The following is a 21,443-nucleotide window of genomic DNA, read 5'->3' on the forward strand; positions in this document are numbered from 1 at the left end:
TGTATCTGAGCAGCTATCGAAGGAAATGGAAAGATGCTGTAGACAGTTCTTCGGCTGCTCTTTTGGCATGATTACATTAGGATTATTTTTATGCAGTATTTTACTGAGACACCTTCTGTGCCCTGGCTCATTGATGAAATGCCATGCAGAAGGAGCAACGCTTTGTGTGTGTGTGTGTGTGTGTGTGTGTGTGTGTGTGTGTGTGCAGGAGGAGGTGGGGACAGGGAGAATTAAAGCTGGATGTAAATGCATGCACAGAGCTCTGTGCGAAATTTGAGGGTAAGGAATTAAAAACAGAACAATAGAAGACTCTGAATCTATCTGCTCCACTTTGGAAATATGTGCAGCTAGTTCACAACACCAAAATCAGAGAAAGGGTTTCATCGTATCAGAAACAGAAGTCTGTGCCTAGGATCTGAAACAGGATAGGAAAGGACTGTGGCTTAATGGCAGAGCACAGGTTTGCACACTGAGTGTCGCAAGTTCAATTCCTGGCGTCACATGAGACCCTGGGGAGCTGCTACCAGTCAGAGCAGGCAATACTAGGCTAGATGGAGAAACAGTCTGACCTCTTACAAAGGCAGCTTCCTGTGCAGGTTGCTGAAGGATAACTTAACAAGCAACCATCAATAAATAATATTGCAAAGGATTAGCTGTTTGGTGTGAGATGCTGAGTCCTCACTGCTGCTGCTGTGCAAACAGAGATGCTATTTGGCTTCTAGCTAACAGTGAGCCCCGAGTTTTCTGCTAGATGGGGCCTGGCACCAGGAATGTAAGCTGCCTTATACAGAGGAACACCACTGGTCCAGCTAACACGGTGCTGTCTGGTTGACAGAAGCTATGCTGGGTTTCTGATGGCGAATCTTTCCCAACCCTACTTGGAGGTGCTGGTGATTGAAGCTGGGACCTCCTGAATGTAAAGCACATGCTCTTCGCAGGAAGTCAATATAATGGCACTCCCTGAAGAATCTGCTTTCTCAAACAGCCCTTGTTCCTGCAGAGATCTCCATCCCATCCCATCCCTCTAGAGCCAGAAGTTAATCTGTAAAAATATTAAAATAATCAACACCCTCAAAAATTAGGATCCACAGGGGCCTGACAGGACTGGGCAGGGCTTGCTTGTGAGCACAAGAAAACCGAGAGCCTGGGGAATCTGGGGACCAGAATGAAACTCCTTGGCGTGCAACCCCTTTTATCAGGTTGAGCCAGGCAAGTATTTGCTTGCATTCAAGAGTTCTCCATGCTCAATGTGCATTTATTGTCCTTTGGCCCCAAGAGCATCAGTTGCTTCAAATCTCCACTCTCTCATTTCTACTGTGCCACGTAAAGCACACTGTAAGCACACTGGAATGAAAAGAGAGAGACTTCAACATCTGTCTGCAGATAGAGCTGGGGTAATCCAAGTGGTCTCTTTCCAGATGTTCTGGACTACAACTCCCATCATCCCCAGGCAACATGGCCAATGGAGAGGGATGGTGCCATGCAAGAATTCCTCCACAGTCCCATCAGTGACCCACAGCATCAGGGCAAGGACCTCAAGGTCAAAGTGGATGTGGATGTGTGGCATGACCTGTGTTTCCTAGTTTGCGGCCTCTTCAGGTGTGTGCACCCTGGCTTAGTAACTGGACTGCTGAAAGGGTCCCCAGAAACTATCACCCCAATCTGTACTTTACAGTTAAAGCACTATTATAACACTTTACAATGGTGGCTCTTAAATTTTTGGTGTCACAGATCTCTTTTATGAAAGCTACACCAGAAAAATTCACACAAACGTACAAAATTTTGCACATAGCTTATCTTATTGTACAGTATTGGGAAAGTTGCTTTCTTGTGCCCAATTCACAGACTCCACAAGAGTTCATGGACCACAGGTTAAGAACCCCTGCATTAAACAGTGGTGGCTTCCCCCAAAGAATCCTTGGAAATGTAAATGTAAAGGTGGGGGCTGAGAGTTGTTAGGGGACCCCCATTCCCCTCCCAGAGCTGCAGTTCTCATAGTTGTGTAATAATCAATCCTTCTTCCCAGGAACCTATGGGAATTATAGCTCTGGGAGGGGAATGGGGTCCCCCAACATATCTCAGCATCCTTAGCAAGAAACTACAGTTCCCATAATTTTTTTTGAGCATGGGAAATAAGCCATTACTGTTTAAAGTGGTATGATACTGCTGTAAGTGGGGCCTCAAGGAGCATGAAGAGTCTGCAGATGCCATTCTGAATTGCCAGTTCAGATCACTTCTTACTTGGCAAATTCACAGCTATAGTTCAAGAGCAAAACTCTACCTTCACAGAGCAAAAAGCATGCAAGTAACAAAAGATCACTCCCACCTGCAGTATCTTGTACCGTTTTCCCAAAATAACATTTGCATATCTAATATATCTAACATATCTAATATATTTTTCTCTAATATACCTGAATCTGGAAGAACGTGGGCAAAGCAACATATCTCTACCTAACACAAAATCCCACCATGAATGACTAGAGGCCAGAAGTGGCTTGCTGGAAGGAGTGGAGCAGCCAGGCTAGCCTTTTGGCTTATCAAGAGTGGGGGAAGGTGGGGGGGGGGAGCACAGGTTAGCACAGTGCCAGCACAGGAGCAGAGCCAAGGCAGTGCTGCCGCCATTGTGTTTGCACCGAGCTGATCTCCCCACTGCCTCTCCTTCCTGGTGAGCAACACTGACCCATCTGCCAGGAAGATAGCGTCATGGCTCTGCCCCTCCAGTGAGCCACTTCTGCGACATGCCCTATAGATTTTAAGTTGTGATGAGCAAACTGGGCTGATATTAGCTTAACGCAGCGGAAAACCTTCAGCCAAAAGCCATATATGCATCAGGGCAAACCCGTAACACATTTGACGCTAGCTAACCCTCTTCAGGCATTCATTATCTGTGAAGAATGGGAGTTGGGGGGGGGCAGTCCTCCATCCCACTGCATTAATTACCAATGGGTAATAAACACAGGAGATAGGGCTAAAGTCTCTCTGTATTACCGACACCGCCAATAATACCTTGTCCACAGTCCCACATTTGGCTATGCAAAGGAGCATCAAACAGGCCCTATAATCAACCTCTCTCTAAACTGCTTGCCTTACAAACGTTTCTTAATATCCTTTAGAGGCTGGTCTCACTGTTTTGGGAGTATGAGAAGAGACACATCATTCCAAATCCTCTAATCGTGTCTGGAGGGTGGTGGCGGAGGCAGCAGCAGCAGCGACTGAGCCTCCATTGCTCCGCAAAAGAGCTTTAGAGTAATCAAAGGTGTCTCTTCTTGGCATGAACACGGGGAAGGTATTTGCACATGCCTGGGAATAAATCTGTTGCCAACAGCACTGGCTCGAGAAGGAAAACTCCCATAAAATTTCTGCAGAAATGCAGGTTCCAGATGCTTGGACTAATTTGCAAAGCCCAAAACGACTTGAGCCTTAAGCGGTGGCTAATTCCTTATGCTCCACCTGGATTGCCGAGATCTTCTGATGAGGCACTTCTAGTGGTTCCCCACAGCCAGGAAGTTCAATTTTGGCCTTTACTAGGGACGGAGACTTTCGTGTGGCAGGTCCTGACCTGTGGAAATCCCTAAGCAGGACAGGAATAATCTAATTGTTTCTCAGCTATCTTCCAAACGTCTTCTGAAAACTCCATTGCTTAGACAGGCCTTTGCAACAGAGGTGCCGTCTTGGGCCATTTTTTTTGGGGGGGGGGGAGGTCGCACGTGTGATGTTGCGCGCATGACATGCATCATGTACCTGTGATGTCACACATGTGTTGCACATGTGTCACCAAGAGGAGGCCTTGCCCAGTGCCATGTAGCTTCAATGGCTGTGACTCCTCCTCTCTCATGCTCAGGATATTCTGCTTTTGATGCTGTGCCGTGCTCAGCTTGGTGATTCATTTTTTTTTAAAAAAATATTTTTATTGGGTTTTCACATTTTATGTAAACACAAACAACACACCAAAACAAACATAAAAAACAACAAACATGAATAGTTCCCGAAAATCTTATTTTCTAACCCTAGTCCTTGACTTCCCCCCACCCCCTCCCCTGCATCCCTATTCCCAAACTTATGTCAGCAAGTTGGCATTTCTTCCATCTTAATATTAGTCCTTTTATAAAAAACAAAAATAAATTTTCCCTAAGTTGGACCCCAATTCTCTTCCCTCGATTTCTCATTTTTTCTTACATAATTTTCTTAATACTAAACCCCCTGGTCTTGAGTGTTGTTTAAATTTGATACTTCCCTCCCTCCCCTCCCCGCTTTGCGTCCTTTCCCGAGACATGTCCAAAATAACAGTTTTTAGCCTGGATTCCGGATATCCGAGGCTCTCAATTCTCTTTTAGTCCCTCTCCGCCGGTTTTGTTGGTAGTCCTTTTTGTCTATCATCGAGTCTCGAAAGATTTCCTTAACAATCAATCCAATCAGTCCATAGTCTCTTCCCATATTTAAAGGCAACTGCTGAGGAATTTCCACAAGGCCTAAGTCTTGCTGATAGTCAAAATCAAAGTCTATGTGGAGGCCCCAATTGTACTTCTTTATTTCGAGCTCCTGAATTCCATAAAGTCCCAGGGCCTCCACTTTCATCTTCTGTATCTTTCGTAGACTTAGAGTGGATTTAATCCAATAGTCTCCTTGCTTGTGTTCTCCAGATGTCGGCTTCTGGTTAGTACTTTCCCAGATAACTTGTTCTCTTTCTTGTTTTGTCTTCTCCTCTTCTTTGTTTATTGTTTCAAATTCAGCTGTGGGTTCTTTCTCACTCAGGCCCTCATTACTTTCAGCAGAACTACTTGTTTCCAAATCCAAGGTCGTCAATTGTTTACTCATAGCTGTAGTCTGCTCCTGTAGGGTTCCCACCAGTGAGAACATCCTTTCGATTTCTCTCAGTATCTTTCCACCCACAGCCATTGTAATTCCACAGAATTCCCCCTAGAGGGAATCTGGTTACTGAGTAACCTTTTCTCCAACAATCCTCTGTCCTATTATTGTTTCTTTGTTTCCCAAAATTTTAGTTCAATTGTAACTCCTTTTAATCTGGAGAGGTCTTAAACAGCAATTTTTTTCACTATTAATAGTCCATTTGACAGCTTTTGACAGCTGTCAAATTCTGCTCCTCTATACAGGCTCCAAAGCAGGTCGCTCCCGGGCCCGGGAGGGAGGGTTGTTTACCACAAAACAAAGACTCTTCCAACACTCCACTCTCCTGCTCAAATTTACCTTTCTAAATCTTGGAAGTTACTGTCTTTTTAAAACTCACCCTTTACAGGGTAGGCACTCCAGCTTAGTTCTTATTTCGTTGCTCTGGATCGTCTGCAAGGGGGGGTGTGGGGACTTCCTTTTAGCACACCCCCCGGTCGTCTCAAATTCAAAAGGTAAAAGTTTTAAAGTTCAGTTCCAAATTACTCACGGGTTCTTTTTTCAGTCCGAATTTCAAGGAAGGAAGTCAGCGCTCTCCAGTTATGGCTCGCGGCTTCGCTCAGCGGCGGTAGCGGTCGACTCTCAGTGCCACGCCGTCCCCTGTATCCCCTCCGTAGCCTTTAAAAAGGCTCATTGCGAATCAGGGGGGGCGCTTAAGGCACCCGCCGAGTCTTCAGTCCGCAGGCTTCCGCGCCTGCGGTTTTTAAGGGTCCCCGTGTCGCCGGCACGGCAAAGACCCATCCACCGTTGAGCCGATTCCCTCCGGAGCTCGGAGGGAATCCGCCATTTCCCGATCGCGCCAACCCGGAAGTCCCCTCAGCTTGGTGATTCAGCCGCCTCTGCCCCATCAATATTTTTTTTGGGGGGGCTGAGCCCCCTGCTAAGGAATATTGAGGGGGCTGATGACACCTCCACCCCCTAGAATTGGCACACCTGCTTTGCAACGTTATTTTTCTTTTCTTTTGAACCAACCACTGTTTACTGGTGTTTTCGTTTATGCTTTGGCCGATTTTATTATAATCTCAGCCCGCAGAGAGTCTCAACGGCCAGAGAGAGAGACCTGAGGGGCCACATTTGACCCCCAGGCCTGTTCCCACTCCTGGCCAAAGGACTAGCAAGATGTTCCTGCACCATTAGTTCTCTTACTATTGGATCAGCTGCAGAAAGGAGGAAGGGAATATATACATTTCCCCCCTTAGAGATTTCTGGCTGCTATTGTGACAAAAACTAAAGCCAAAATACAGCCCTAAAGCACCCCTCTTTTCCCATGTTCATGTTCTGCATGTGTAGGCTCTGTTTGCGAGTTCTGGTGGAAATTTGGAGGCTGGGAGTTGAGACAGTGGGCACTGTCTTCTCCTTGTCCCCCCACCCCACCCCGGTCCACAGTCCTTTTTCAGTTTAGCTATGTCTGCTTCCTGATTTCAGAAGGTCTCCTTTCCCTGGGCAATGCCTACCCTGCCAGCCCTGACATGCAGGGGGGAAAGACAGAGCCCAGGACTGTGTCTTTGGAACGTTCCTGCTGCTAACCCTTCTCTCTCACTCTCAAAACCACGGCTCTTGCCATTTACAGCAGCTCCAAATAGCCTCTTCCCTCCAATAAGCTAACATGGAGGTATTTTTAGGCTGTGATCATGCCCTGATCTAGCCCATTCTTTTTTTAGATTACAAATTTAGATTCAACCTCTTTGTGTGTGTGTGCGTGTCTGTGTGTATCCAATGCTCTGATCACTTGGACACTTATCACCCTTCTTTGTTAGTTTTTGCCCTAGTTATTCTTATTTTACCTCCCTTATGCTCGAGAATGGTTCTCCCAGTGCAATTAGACTCTAACTCATGTCAGCCCCAGCCCCAGTAAGGCCAATGGTCAGGGATGATGGGAGTTGTAGTCCCACAACATCTGAAGGGCCACAGGCTCCCCATGCCTGCTCTAAAGTTAGGGTTCTCCATGTGTGTGTAAGGTAGGGGTCCTTATGGGAACGTGAGCAATTGCAAGGGGAGGGGAGGTCTTGACCTCAGGCTCTGCATGCCAACAACTCAACCCATATTTTGGGCTTCTATGTACAATGCATAAATGGGTTCCCCTTTACTGCAATAATTTAGGGGAGTCTAAATGTGGGGGAGGGCACACCAGTTTCTGCCACCAACCAGAGGAACAAGAACCACGGGGCGGGGGGACTCCTTTCATCCAAGGAAGGAGGCGAGGGAAAAGGGGAAACCAGTTTGGCCCAGCCTACTAAGGCATAGAAGACACAGCTGCTAGAAAGAACTCTGCTTCTGTTGCCAGGTGACCTGAGGATGGAGGGCCAACTCTCAGCCCAGTCTACCTGAAGGAGCATCTCCACTCCCATCGTTCAGCACCAAGGGCCTTCTGGTGGTTCCCACACTGCAAGAGGTAAAGCTACAGGGAACCAGGCAGAGGGCCTTCTCAGTAGTGGCACCTGCCCTGTGGAATGCCCTCCCATCAGATGTCAAGGAGATGAGTAATTATATATCTTTTAGGGGAGATTTGAAGGCAGCCCTGTATAGGGAAGCTTTTTAAGGTTTAATGTTTTAGTATGTTTTTATATATGCTGGACGTTGCCCAGAGTGGCTGGGGCAACCTAGTCAGATGGGCAGGCTACAATTGTTGTTGTTGTTGTTTCCACTTTGCACAGAGTGTCCAAGACGATGAGATGCAGCCTGAGAGAATTCTCAAGTGTGCATGGCTGACTTCTTCAAACTAGGGGGGGGGGGGGCTTGCTGAGAGTGCCATGTCTGATGGGCTTCCAAATCCTGGAGATGGACTTCCTGGGATTGCAGAATCAAGAGGAAGGAGGGCACTTAGCATCAAGGATACAAGGACCACTGGGTGGTTGTTAGCGCTTTTGTTTTTGTATCGCTGCAACCCATTGTAAGCTGCCTTGGGAACCATGTGATTGAAAGGCAGAGTCCAAGACTTGAAAACAAGTCGAGCTGAGATCAAAGCATACAACAGCCCAAGTGAAGGAGCTACATTGCCAGTCAAAAGTGTGCTTCCTAGGCAGCACAGAGGAACCCAGGCAGGCACGGACAACTTACCACCATGCGATTCAGTGAAACCCAACAGTCGTCAGGGAAGTCCTGGAGCATTGGCACCAGAAACTGGAGGCAGCCGTCCCAGTGACACAGCAGCAGCATCATGCCGATCAAGTTCACGATCCGCACCACGGCACTTGCCAGGTCATAGGTCATGTGGAAGATCTAGGAGAGGCCAATGTGGAGGGAGGGGGAGAGGGTTACCAAACAAGTACCAAGAGACGGAAAATGCATGCGCTGGAGATGGGAGCAACATATGAGGCCATGCAACCCAAGATGGAGTCATCCTCTTTGCTTTCATCACATGGACGTTTAATGCCCTTTTTAGCTCATAGTTGCCCTGCTTATTCTTACCTTACATCCCCTACGTTCTAGAGCCGGTATGGGGAACCTGTAGTTCTCCAAGTGTTGTTGGTCTTCAGCCCCAGTATAGCCAATGGCCAGGGGGTAGTCCAACAACATTTTAAAGGCAATGGGTTCCCCACTTTTGCTTGAGAACTCAGAAGTTTTTGGACTGCAATTCCCAGAAGCCAGTATGGCTAAAGGCTACCTCAGAAGATGGTGGATGTTTTTAAACAGAGTTTGAATGTATACCTGCCAAAGATTCTTTAACAGTGAATTTTGCAATGCCTAGATGAACCTTGGGGTTCCTTCCAACTAAGGAATTCTATCATTCTAACAATAATAATATAGCGACAATAATATATAGCCATATTTCCCAGTGCATGTGACCTCCCATAGCCGTGGTTCCAATTGCAGCAGAAGCAAAAAGGGAAGCTACGACTAGCTAACAAAGCGGACAATGAACGCAATCTGATGTTTAGCAATGCGATGCCTCTCTCCATTCATATTCCACCCACCTCCCCTGCCAAGCACTCCCCCCCCCGCCAATATGGGGGATTCATCTTCAATTCTCATGTGCAGCCTGGGTGTGTGTTTCACAGATCATCTCCCAACCTGTTAACACATTCCGGCTTTACTGCCTCCTGTGAGAGAATGAAGTGTTCATGAACAAGCAGAAAATCAAGAGGGGATGACAATGACTTCAAGATGAGTCAGGCAAAACGCACGACTCGGGATTCTAGACAAAACGCTCTCCTGGAATTCCTAGGAGCTAACGTGCATGCATTCAAATATGCACAGCTGTCCAAAATCTGTCCAGTTGTCTGATTCGGGGGGGTGCCTAGTGGGTACTCACCTATTTATTATATTCAGTTTTATTTATTAACGGGAGCTCAAGGTGGGGTGAATGGTCCCCCTTTTCCATTTCCCCCCCACAACAACCCTGAGAGGTAGGTTAGACCATTGGTAGGCAAACTAAGGCCCGGGGGCCAGATCCGGCCCAATTGCCTTCTAAATCCGACCTGCGGATGGTCCAGGAATCAGAGTGTTTTTACATGAGTAGAATGTGTCCTTTTATTTAAAATGCATCTCTGGGTTATTTGTGGGGCATAGGAATTTGTTCATCCCCCCCCCCCCCACAAAAAGATATAGGCTGGTCCCCCACAAGGTCTGAGGGACAGTGGAGCAGCCCCCTGCTGAAAAATTTTGCTGACCCCTGGGTTAGACTGAGAGATGGCGACCAGCCAAAGGTGACCCAGTGAGCATCCTGGCTGAGTGAGGATTTGAACTCTGGTCTCCAAGGTCCTAGTCCAACACTCTAACCACTATGCCATGCTGCTGCTGATCTTGGGGGTTTCTATAACTTGTTTTATTTGTTTTATGCCCTCCATAGGTAACCATTCATATTTTGTCTGGTTAAGGGAAAATAATATAAATATTTAGAACCTGTTTGGCTTATTTTTTTAATAAGCACACATCATTTAAATAGATTATATCGGGCTCCAGAATACTTTGGATTTTTGATATGTTTGTCTCTATTGCCTCTTAGCATTTGTCCTTAAGGCTCGTGAGGAGCCACAGTCTAAGGCTGCATAGACTGTACACTGAAGGCACAATTAAAGCACATGGCTTCCCCCGAAGAATGCTGGAAGCCATTGTTCCTCACAGAGCCCTCCCAGGAAGAGAGTCATTGGTAAATGCCAGGGACAACAGGATCACTGTGTGTGCTCCTGTGGAACACCAGTTTTGTAGAGTACCATTTTTCTTCTATGGTGGACATTATTCTCTTTCCAGTCTAGCCTTAAACTGTTAAATTAGGCTAGTTGTATTAATATCATATGAATGTAAGAAGAGCCCTGGCCAATGACCTATGTAGTTGCCAGGATACTACCAGCGGCTCCCAGCTGGTTGCCCAGTAAAATATAAAGACAAGGAAAAGTTTCTTACCGTCCTTTTTAATTTCAGTATTACAGAGAGAGGTTATAGAACTCAGCCTCGTGGATAGTGGCATTGCCCCATGTGAATCTCCACCCTCCCTCTTTCCCACTTCCTCCTTCTATGGGTGCTGCTACGTGCCCTCTGTCTTTGAGCTCTTTGCTCTCCTATTTTTATGGCTCACCAGGTTCTGGTAGATGGAGGGTCTGGGGTGCTTTCTAAAGACACAGTGTCAGTCAGCTGCCATTCCAGTCCTGCCTCCTCCTCTCCCATTAGTTCCCAGCTTTCCCCCTCATCTGCCTCTGAGCTGTGTCCTCCCTCAAACCCCTGTTGTAAAACTACACTGTCTTCCTCTTCCTCCTCCCTGGAGGGGTCAGGATGGGGAGTTGGTCTCCACCATTCCTCCTTTGCCCACCCCCTGACAGTAGTCCAGCATCTTCTGCCCCACCAACCTCAGTCTTTCCCCAGCAAGGACCCACCTGCCTGCCTTCTTACTTACAATCACTTTATCGGGTTGCCCTGCCTGTCACCTTCCTCCCCCTTAGTCCTAAATGTTGCCCATTGAAGAACTCAGTAGCAGGGGCAGGATGGAGGCAAGAGTAGAATCATAGAGTTGGAAGGGTAGCACAAGTAGAATGAATTGGATCTGCCTATCATGGACTCTGGCGCCACCTTGTTGTTGTTGTTGTTGTTGTTGTTTAGTCGTTTAGTTATGTCCGACTCTTCTTGACCCCATGGACCAGAGCATGCCAGGCACTCCTGTCTTTCACTGCGTCCTGCAGTTTGGTCAAACTCATGCTGATAGCTTCGAGAACACTGTCCAACCATCTTGTCCTCTGTCGTCCCCTTCTCCTTGTGCCCTCCATCTTTCCCAGGGTCTTTTCCAGGGAGTCTTCTCTTCTCATGAGGTGGCCAAAGTATTGGAGCCTCAGCTTCCAGTGAGCACTCAGGGCTGATTTCCTTCAGAATGGATACGTTTGATCTTCTTGCAGTCCATGGGACTCTCAAGAGTCTCCTCCAGCACCATAATTCAAAAGCATCCATTCTTTGGCGATCAGCCTTCTTTATGGTCCAGCTCTCACTTCCATACATCACTACTGGGAAAACCACAGCTTTAACTATACGGGCCTTTGTCGACAAGGTGATGTCTCTGCTTTTTAAGATGCTGTCTAGGTTTGTCATTGCTTTTCTCCCAAGAAGCAGGCATCTTTTAATTTCGTGACTGCTGTCATGGAGCCCGGTGCTACCGACTGTTGACCTCTCTGCCTTCTGCCCTACTAGTCCCAACAGCCACTGGTACCACTGCCTAGTTCAGCTGTGACAACCTTCCTTAGCAAATAAGGCCCTGGCGCACAGTAGAGGCATTCATTCCTCTGCGACCCTTTCAAATATAAATGAAATGGACTCCTCCCGCGATGCTTTTCACTGTCTAGCTGAGGGAGAGCAAAGGGAGGCAGTGGAGGGGATTCCCAGGGTGTGACCCCGTTGCATCCTCTTGAGACAAGGGCATCCTGACTCGACAGCTGTGTTTCCCTGCCGTAAGCGAAGAGGGATGGCAGGAACCTCCTAGGCAGGCTGGATGACTAGCGGGGAAGAGACTCAAGCTGCCGAGCGTGTGGATGTATTGGGGAAACGTTGTTGATTTATTTACACAGACAACCCAGCTGGTCTCAAGCAGTTGCCAGGCAATCTCTTTGCTCAAGTGATTGGAATCCACAAGGCAAAAAGAGAGAAGCTCCTCCAGTTCACCTCTAATGACAGAGCAAGGCCACAGGGACTGGAGGCGAGAGAGAAATCCAGTCTAGTTGTGCTATAGTTTGACAAATCCCATGATCTAGAGTTAGGAGTGAGCAGTGAGGTGGCCAAGTTTGCTGATGATACTATATTGTTCAAGCCAAGGGTTGTTAAAACAAAAAGGGGTTGCCAAGACCTCTGGAAGGACCTCTCCAAATTGAGGGAATGGGAAGTAAAATAGAGAATACAATTGCGTGTAAAGTGATATATGCTGGGGAGGGGGATCTTAATTTCAACTATATGGTCATGGAGTCTGAACTTGCAGTGACAGACCAGGAACGAGGTTTTAGGTTCGCAGTATGTAGTTCGAGGAAGACACGCACCCAGTGTGCACCAGCTGTGAAAAAGGCAAATTCCATGCTAGGCTAGGGATCATTAGGAAAATAACCTGCCATAATGTCATTGCACAAATATATGGCGCAACTGCATTCGGAATACTGTGTGCAGTTCTGCCTGGCTCACATCACAAGAGATGCTGTAGAGTTGACAACAGTTCAGCAATCAAAAGGGGATAGAGCAAATCACCTATTGATTATAGAATAATAAAGTAGGAAGGGACCATCTAGTTCAGGGGTCAGCAACCTCTTTCAGTCAGGGGCTGGTCCACCACCCCTCAGACCATGTGGTGGGCCAGACTATAATTTGAAAGGGGGGGGGGGAAATGAACGAATTCCTATGCCCCACAAATAACCCAGAGATGCATTTTAAATAAAAGGACATATTCTACTCATGTAAAAATACACTGATTCCCAGACCATCCGCGGGCCAAATTTCGAAGGTGATTGGGCCGCATCTGGCCCCCGGGCCTTAGGTTGCCTATCCCGATCTAGTTCACCCCCCTGCAAGCAGGAATCTTTCACTCCATGTGAGGCTCAAACCCAGAGCCCTCACATTCAGAGTCTCATGCCCCTACCAGCTGATCTATCCCTCAGGCTCTGTGAGGAAAGGCTGCAAAATTTGGGGCTTTTAAGTTTAGAGATAAGCCGAGTAAGAGGTGATGTGAGAAATGTATATATTGTCTTTTCAGTTTGTTCCTGCAGAAGAGGGAAATGCTTTTATTAACCATAAAAATCATAGGGCTATAAGAAAATCGCAGCTGGGGTGTGTAGGGCTATAGGAATATTGCAGTCAAGGGTGTGGGTGGCTGTTGCTAGCAAATTTCAAACTAGCTGTGGTCAAATGTTCTATAGGGTGTTGTTTCTTCAGAAATCATGAAGGTGGGGACTTTTTGAGAAAGATAAGTTGTGGCAATTTTCTGGAGAAATAGAGTGTATATTTAGCAACCATAGCCAGGGGCTTTTTGCAAAACAGGTAGCTGAAACAGGTGTTACACACTTCGGTGAAATAAAGGAACCTAGCCTTATTGCTAAAACAGTATGTAAGGGGACAGGTAAAAAGGTAAAGGACCACAGACAGTTGCGAACAACTCTGGGGTTGCGGCGCTCATCTCACTTTATTGGCCAAGGGAGCCGGCATTTGTCCGCAGGCAGTTTTTCTGGGTCATGTGGCCAGCATGACTAAGCTGCTTCTGGCGAAACCAGAGAAGCGCATGGAAACGTTGTTTACCTTCCTGCTGGAGTGGTACCTATTTATCTACTTGCACTTTGCTGTGCTTTCAAATTGCTAGGTGGACAGGAGCTGGGACCGAGCAACGGGAGCTCACCCCGTTGTGGGGATTCAAACTGCCGACCTTCCAATGGGCAAGCCCTAAGGGACTTTGGGGAACGGGGAAAATAAGTGGCTTTGCGGGATGAAAGAGGGAGTGGGGGTTGGATTTTCGAGCAACGGGAGCTCACCCCGTTGTGGGGATTCAAACTGCCGACCTTCCAATGGGCAAGCCCTAAGGGACTTTGGGGAACGGGGAAAATAAGTGGCTTTGCGGGATGAAAGAGGGAGTGGGGGTTGGATTTTACATTGCAATAACAGGCGGACACGATAGGTGTGAGCTTTGAACGTCCCTTCCCAGTGGGTGGCAAAGGAGGGACTTGCGCTCAGGAAAAGGGTTTATATATTCATGTTTTTGACAAAAAAGTGTGTGCCTGCCTTTTCAGGTCACCCACTTGCAAGTGTTTATTTTCAATAAAATATTGCTGCTTCATCAACTTTGCCCAGACTTCATTATTTCAAAGGAGTCCAGGAACTAAGTCCTGGGGACCGGCGTCTATATCTCACAGGTGACATGACAGAAGTATTTAAAATGATGCAAGGTGTAGAGATGGCGGATGGAGAAATGTTTTCCTTCCTCTGGCATAACACTAGATCTCATTGGGCATCAAAGCAGCTGAATGTTGGAAGATTCAGATCACCTGGAGGAACCCGGGGTTTCAGAGGCAGGAAGGCTGCAGGGGTCTGCTTCCCAAGCATGTTCCCTGTGTTGGCCCAGGTAAGGTGCAATCATTGGTCACAGAAGGCCAGGGGGCGGGGCTCTGCACAGCCATCCCATTAGTATACAGGTGTGTGTGTGTGTGTGTGTGTGTGTGTGTGTGTGTGTGTGTGTGTGTGTAAGGGAGTGGGTCTTGTTTTATTTGGTGCACAGAAAATTGACCAAAATATTTTACAAAATTCTTTGCTTGCACAAAATAAAGGAATAGGTAAATGTTTCTGGCACATCCTTCTCCCAGTTCTTTCATTATGACAAATGGGAACTTAACCGCCCAACAAAACAGGCTGATTTAACCCACTTGCTAAATAGCTTGACAGTTTTCACACTTGTTTATCTTTTTTTAAAAAAATGAAAGAAAGTAAAAGAAACCAGAAAGGAATATTCGTGTGAAGTGACAAAAATGCTGTCAAATCCATTTTCTATTGCGTAGAAGAATCTTACGTAAATTGTAGTATGTAGATCTAAGGCAGTCTGCATGCAGTTTAGAGTGTAATCTGTTTCCAGGGCTGGATTGAACTCTGATGGAGTTTCCCCCCCTTTCCTTAATGGGAGGGAGCATCAAGGCAGCTGCTCAAAAGCCTTCCACAATGAACGCAGACGAGCTTCGGGAGACAGCAGTCGGAATAATCTGCCATTTACAAGCTTCCGGATTGGCGGGTGTGTATGTTTTAATAGCTCATATATATACATGCATATATATAGGCCAGGGGGAAACTTGTTTTCATACATATTTGTTATAGGCTGAGAATTCCACCCCCACCCAAGAGGTGGGAGGGGGGAGACAGTTTGATAATACAAGAGCATAATCTCTGCTGATTATCTACTCTATTTTTTTATTATTTTAAAAAATGCGGGCAGCAGAAGCCCTTAAAGAGAAGACAACTGCTGCTGATCTTTTTGAGCTGTTTTAATTAATGAAAATATGGACAGGCAGACAGAATAGATAGCTGGGATTCCTGCACTGCAGGGGGTTCGACTAGATGACCCACAGGGTCCCTTCCAGATCTACAGTTCTATGATTCTATGAAATAGAAACAATATATATATACACACACAGTCAGAGCATGGGGTGGCTAACCTGTGGGACCCTCCAGATGCTGTCACATTCCAGCTCCCACCACTCCCAGCCAAGCCAGTCAGTGGTCAGAGTTGGTGGAAGCTGAAGCCCAGCAGCTTAAATTTAACATTTATAGACCTCACTGAACTATCACAAGGTGGTACAAAATGTGCCAAGCTTCTCCCGCCCCTGCTTTAAAAGCAGTAACTGAAAGTAGAAGGGGAAGTTCCTGGGTCCTCCATTCAAACAAAACAGGGCATCAATAGGATCCCCAGAGATCATCATTTTGATTTTAACTATAACAGGAAGCACCTCCTACGATTAGGGCAAACCTCAGAAATAACCCAAGCAGGTCATGGTCAAGGCACCAGGGACAGCAGGATTGCTGTGAGATTTTCGTCTGCTTAAGATGAGCAAGCTATACTGGCGTACGGTGGGTCAAGGGCTCCATAAAACTGCTTGGCTGAGACAAGGGCAGCGGCGTGCTTCTCAGCTGAGCAGTTTAAAGAAATAGAGGGAGGGACAAGCACAGTGGGATGGCGGTTTCACTCAGCGGTGTGTCACTAGTGAAACCGTCACCGGTCCTGAGTCCCTCTGCATCCAGCGGCCAGTTGCAGCTTCTTTCTCCCATGCTCACTGGACGCTGGTGATAATAACTGTATGCAGGGATTAGTAAATGTGTCTGAATTATTTCTGCTAGTTATTTCTGCTAGTTACTAGGCCTAGGCGATATATCAATATATCGCCCAGAACCGGTATGAGGAGCAGACCACAATATTGGCTTCACTCAGTGATATATCGCTGCTGAAACTGCCACCACCCCTAAGTCCCTCTGCTAGCGACTTCCTCCAGGGAAAATTGCTAGTGGAGGGACTGCCACCGTGGTCTGCCCTTCATACTGGTCCTGGGCGATGTATCGATACATTGCCCAGGCCTAAACGTGTGTGTGTGTGTGTGTGTGTGTGTGTGATATTCATTGTTATGCTGGACAAGTACCTGAACATTACGTACACTTTCATTGTTCTGTTTGTTGCTACTGCGGTTTTTCTTGTTATTTAATGCATTTATTTGACGCTTTCAACAAAGAAACCACCTCAAAGCCACTTACAAATCCATATACAGTGGTGCCCCGCAAGACGAATGCCTCGCAAGACGGAAAACCCGCTAGACGAAAGGGTTTTCCGTTATTGAGCTGCTTCGCAAGATGAATTTCCCTATGGGCTTGCTTTGCAAGACGAAAACATCTTGCGAGTGTTCCGATTTTTTTCGCTCCCCCCCCTTTTCTAAGCCGCTAAGCCGCTAATAGCCTTTTAGTCGCTAATCCGCTAAGCCTTTAACAGCCGCTAAGCCTTTAATAGCCGCTAAACCGCTAATAGCGCTAATCCGCTAAGCCGCTAATAGGGTTGCTTCGCAAGACAAAAAAACCGCTAGATGAAGAGACTCGCGGAACGGATTAATTTCATCTTGCGAGGCACCACTGTAATACAAACAGCATGAAAAAATCAGTTAAAAGCAAGATCCAAATAAGAGGAATCTTAAAAGTGCTCATCCGGTAATACTATATATAAAAAAGGAAATCCCCCAACCCAAACTAGTTTGTTAAGAAAATCCCCAAACTCAGTTCCATGGGTGACTCTGGGGCATCCCTCTGTGGTAGCTTATCTTAAAGTTTTAAGTGTCTATACGCTTATCGCATTTATAAATTTTAAATTTATTGTTGTACATTGTTTTAAATGTTTGCTTACCTTCTGGGATTGTAACCCCAGGTGTGTTTTATAAGCTGGTCTCTGACCGTAATAAATTATCTATCTATATCCCTCTATCCATCTATCTAATAAAGGTAAAGGGACCCCTGACCATTAGGTCCAGGTGCGGACGACTCTGGGGTTGCGGCGCTCATCTCACTTTATTGGCCGAGGGAGCCGGCGTACAGCTTCCGGGTCATGTGGCCAGCATGACTAAGCCGCTTCTGGAGAACCAGAGCAGTGCACGGAAACGCCGTTTACCTTCCCACCAGAGCAGCACCTATTTATCTACTTGCCCTTTGACGTGCTGCTAGGTTGGCAGGAGCTGGGACCGAGCAACGGGAACTCAGCCAGTCGTGGGGATTCGAACCGCTGACCGTCTGATCGGCAAGTACTAGGCTCTGTGGTTTAACCCGCATCCACCCGCATCCCTTATCTAAAGGATAATCTGTCTATAAAAAGGAAAATCATTTTCAGACTCTTTTGTAAAAAAAGAAAAAGAAAGGAAGAAAGAAAGAAAAGAAAGAAAAAGCAATGAATAAATTTGAGGAGGATGAGCCACTGACCAAGCATAATGGAAGGGCATGAGATCCTTGGCATGACACCCTGCCTTGTTTTTATTTGTGAAGATATGGCAGGTCCACTCCCGAACGCTCCCCACAGTAGTCTCCTGGAGTGTCACATTTTTAGAGTTTTGGCAAAGAGTAATACAGCCACCCACATCCTAAGCTGCTTCCTAGTATTGCTCTGCCTGGCTTGTCCCCCCCCCCCGGCAATACTGCTGCCGCCAACAGGCACAGCTGGCACAGCTGGCTCCCTTCTAACCACTGCTGTCCCTTGCAATGACCTGTGCCAATTGTCAATTAACCAGGGTGGATGGGTTCACCCTCTCCCCCTGCATATCTCTCTCTCTCTCTCTCTCTCTCTCTCTCTCTCTCTCTCTCTCTCTCTCTCTCTCTGCCAAAAGAAGAGCCCCTGAGCACAGCAGGCCTGCCAACTGGCATAAGTAAGGAAGAGGAGCTATTGATAGATTCAGTAATAGTAGAAAAGTTACAGTCAAATAATAATAAGAGAAACTCAGGGCGATGGCAATAGTGTGCTCCGGGTATGGTCTTCACACCTGCCCAGTTCATATGGAAGGAAAATAAAAATAACAGATGTCTACATGGGGATAGGGATGGGGAAGAAGCTTGATGCACTTTCTGAGACAGCAGGAGAACCAAAACACAGTCATCCTTCAAAATTTGCCTTTCTCTTAATTTTGAGATGCAGCTCTCCAGCCAAGACACATGTGCAAAGATGCATATTTTAGGGAGCATGCATGCATTAATATCAGGCAGCACTGCTCTGCAGAAATGCATACAGTCAAACCTCGGCTCTCGAACACCTTTTTTTGGAACATTTCAGCTCCCAAACACTGGAAATCGGGAAGTAAATGCTCTGGTTTTCGAATGTTTTTCGGAAGCCGAACATCCAACATGTTTTCTGCTTGAGTGCAGGAGGCTCTTGCAGCCAACTGGAAGCCGCGCATCAGTTGTTGGACATTTCGGAAGTCGAACGGGCTTCTGGAGTGGATTATGTTCAACATCCAAGGTTTGACTGTATTTTGGGCAAAATTGCACACAACCATGTCTCTATAGGAAGAAATTCCCACTGACATGCTGATGAATAGTCATGAGGATTAAAAAGGAAAATCACAAACTGACATGGAAATGTGGGGAAGTGAACTCAAGACTGGAAAAATGAGAAATGGAGAGAAACCAAAATTGGCAGATTCGCCCATCCCTACGTGGGATCATCACTTCATCGCCCAAAGGCCTGATGATTCTGGTGGCCATTTATCTCTGATTCCTTTCTTTCCTCTTCATCTATTAAAGGGATTTTTCTTCCTCCACAGCTGGGGTAGCCCAACTCCATATAACACTGGACTCCAGCTCCCATCAGCCTCAGCCAGCATGGCCAACAGCCAGGGATGAGGGGAGTTGTAGTCCAACAACATCTGGAGGACATCATGTTCACATTGTGTAGACAATGCTCACCTAGCAATAAGACTTGATACATAAAGCAAGTTCCCATGTTGACTGATAATGATGAGTCAAAAAAGACGAACGCTGACAGCCCAGACTGGTCCTGTCTAGTGACACGTACATGTCTGGAGACGAAAGATAAGAGAAAAGCACTTTGCGATAAGGTTCCTTTTAAAGCACTCCATCTCCTCTGAGACCCTGAGGTCCTTCCGTGCAGAGTAGGACAGAATACCAAGGGTCAAAGGAGAACGTGCTCCTGCATTTGCATTCCTGACACTTCAGAGGGCAAGTTCAAGAAGTTCGTGCCACGTTATGTGGATACTGGCCTTATAGGAGAGATCACACGTGGCAGAATTGGGTCTTGAGGTAGTGCAGTGGAAAGGAAGAGGGGTGGCAATGAAGTTTATTCAATTGCACAGGTGGGGTGTTTAGAAAGTAGCTTCTTTTCTTCTTTTTAAATGTCTTTGGGAAAGTTCCTTCTTCAGAGCTTAGACAGCCCAAGCTGGGCTCTAGCTGGGGCTGACAGCTTGTATTTGGGTGTCACTAATCAAGACATGGGGACGTGGGTGGTGCTGTGGGTAAAACCTCAGTGCCTAGGACTTGCCGATCGCATGGTCGGCGGTTCGAATCCCCGCGGCGGGTTGAGCTCCCGTCTTTCGGTCCCAGCTCCTGCCCACCTAGCAGTTCGAAAGCACCCCCAAGTGCAAGTAGATAAATAGGTACTGCTTTATAGCGGGAAGGTAAACGGCGTTTCCGTGTGCTGCGCTGGTGCTGGCTCGCCAGAGCAGCTTCGTCACGCTGGCCACGTGACCCGGAAGTGTCTCCGGACAGCGCAGGCCCCCGGCCTCTTAAGTGAGATGGGCGCACAACCCTAGAGTCGGACACGACTGGCCCGTACGGGCAGGGGTACCTTTAATCAAGACATGGTCTTCATACCCCACCAACAGAGGTAGACAAATCAAACTATCAGATCACCCAGACTATATTACACACATGTCAGACCCTCCAAATGTCCCTATTTTCCAGGGACATCCCTGGTTTAGAGAAGCCATCACAGTTTCTGATTTGATCCCGGAATGTCCTGCTTTTCCTTGGGATGTCCCTGTTTTCATTTGAGAAATGTTGGAGGGTATGGAGTTATCCAATCCCTGAGCTGCCTGTGGGTAATCCTGTATAGGGATGCTTTTTAAAATGTTTAATGTTTTATTATGTTTTTATATGCCCAGAGTGCAGCTTCCAACCCAATAAGATATGTGGGGTATAAATAGTAAGATTATCATTATGGAATGGGATGTCCCTGTTTTCATTGGAGATTTGTTGGAGGGTATGACATGTGTCCCCCTTGGGGAGGTGTATTATAGAAAATGCACACATTCTAGTTACAGAAATCCTGCGCTCAGTTACCTGGGAGTAAACCCAAATAAACTCAGAGGTACTTACTTCTGAGAGGACATCTGAGTAGTTTGCACTTTAACTAAGGAGAAACAGCACAGGGACATTGAGGTCTCTTCCTATAAGCAGCTGCTTAGAGGAGGGTGGCCTACTGAACTTAAGAGCTCTGGAAACAACTGACCTTGTCTAGCCCTGCCTGGTCACTTCAGTCCTCAGGTGAGACATTCTTAGCATGCTTCTGATATCTGTCTAATGTCTGCTAAAATAAGGGCTTTTAGTGTGGTGGCACTTGCCCTTTGGAATCTTAATGAACCCCAGGCCCTGGAAATTAGGCACCTCCTTGAAATTCCTCTGTTCACCCAGGCGTTCCTTGACTGGTAATCTAGCTACGTTGATGTATTAAACTGATCCTCTGATTACCTGTGCATTTTGTACTTGTTTTGGGAATGTAATTTTAGTATCGATTGATACTGTTCGCTGCCATTATCTATTTCTTTCCTTGATGCTGGCAGTATAGATCTTTTGCAAACAAACAAATAACATTTGAAAAGAGATGATCAGAAAAGTCCTAAAGCTGGATAATATTCGAGATACTGGCAAAACTCAGGAAGATGGTTATAATCTTAAGAGACTATTCCAGAGGTTGCCAGCCTGCAGCCATATATATGCCTGCTGGTGCCTTTTATGATACCCACTGTAAATTGTATAAATGTGCTTAATTTCTCTCTCTCTCTCTTTCTCAATAGTGTACAGTAGATGGATCAATTAATTCCTAATGCCAGTGGCTTTCTGGAACAGCTGTTTACTAG

At 46.7% G+C, this 21,443-nt stretch overlaps 1 protein-coding gene across 2 annotated transcripts in view; it reads right to left on the reverse strand.

Moving 5' to 3' along the window:
• HCN4 (hyperpolarization activated cyclic nucleotide gated potassium channel 4) overlaps positions 1–21,443 on the reverse strand; it is a 123,044-nt gene that overhangs the window by 35,295 nt on the left and 66,306 nt on the right. For both annotated transcript variants that reach the window (XM_081169194.1, XM_081169193.1), the window contains exon 3: positions 7,963–8,124. In XM_081169194.1, the coding sequence (XP_081025320.1) occupies positions 7,963–8,124 (162 nt within the window). The remainder of the gene's footprint in view (positions 1–7,962; positions 8,125–21,443) is intronic.

This window comes from Podarcis bocagei (genome assembly GCF_964188305.1).
Source record: "Podarcis bocagei genome assembly, chromosome: 14".
Lineage (NCBI taxonomy): Eukaryota > Metazoa > Chordata > Lepidosauria > Squamata > Lacertidae > Podarcis > Podarcis bocagei.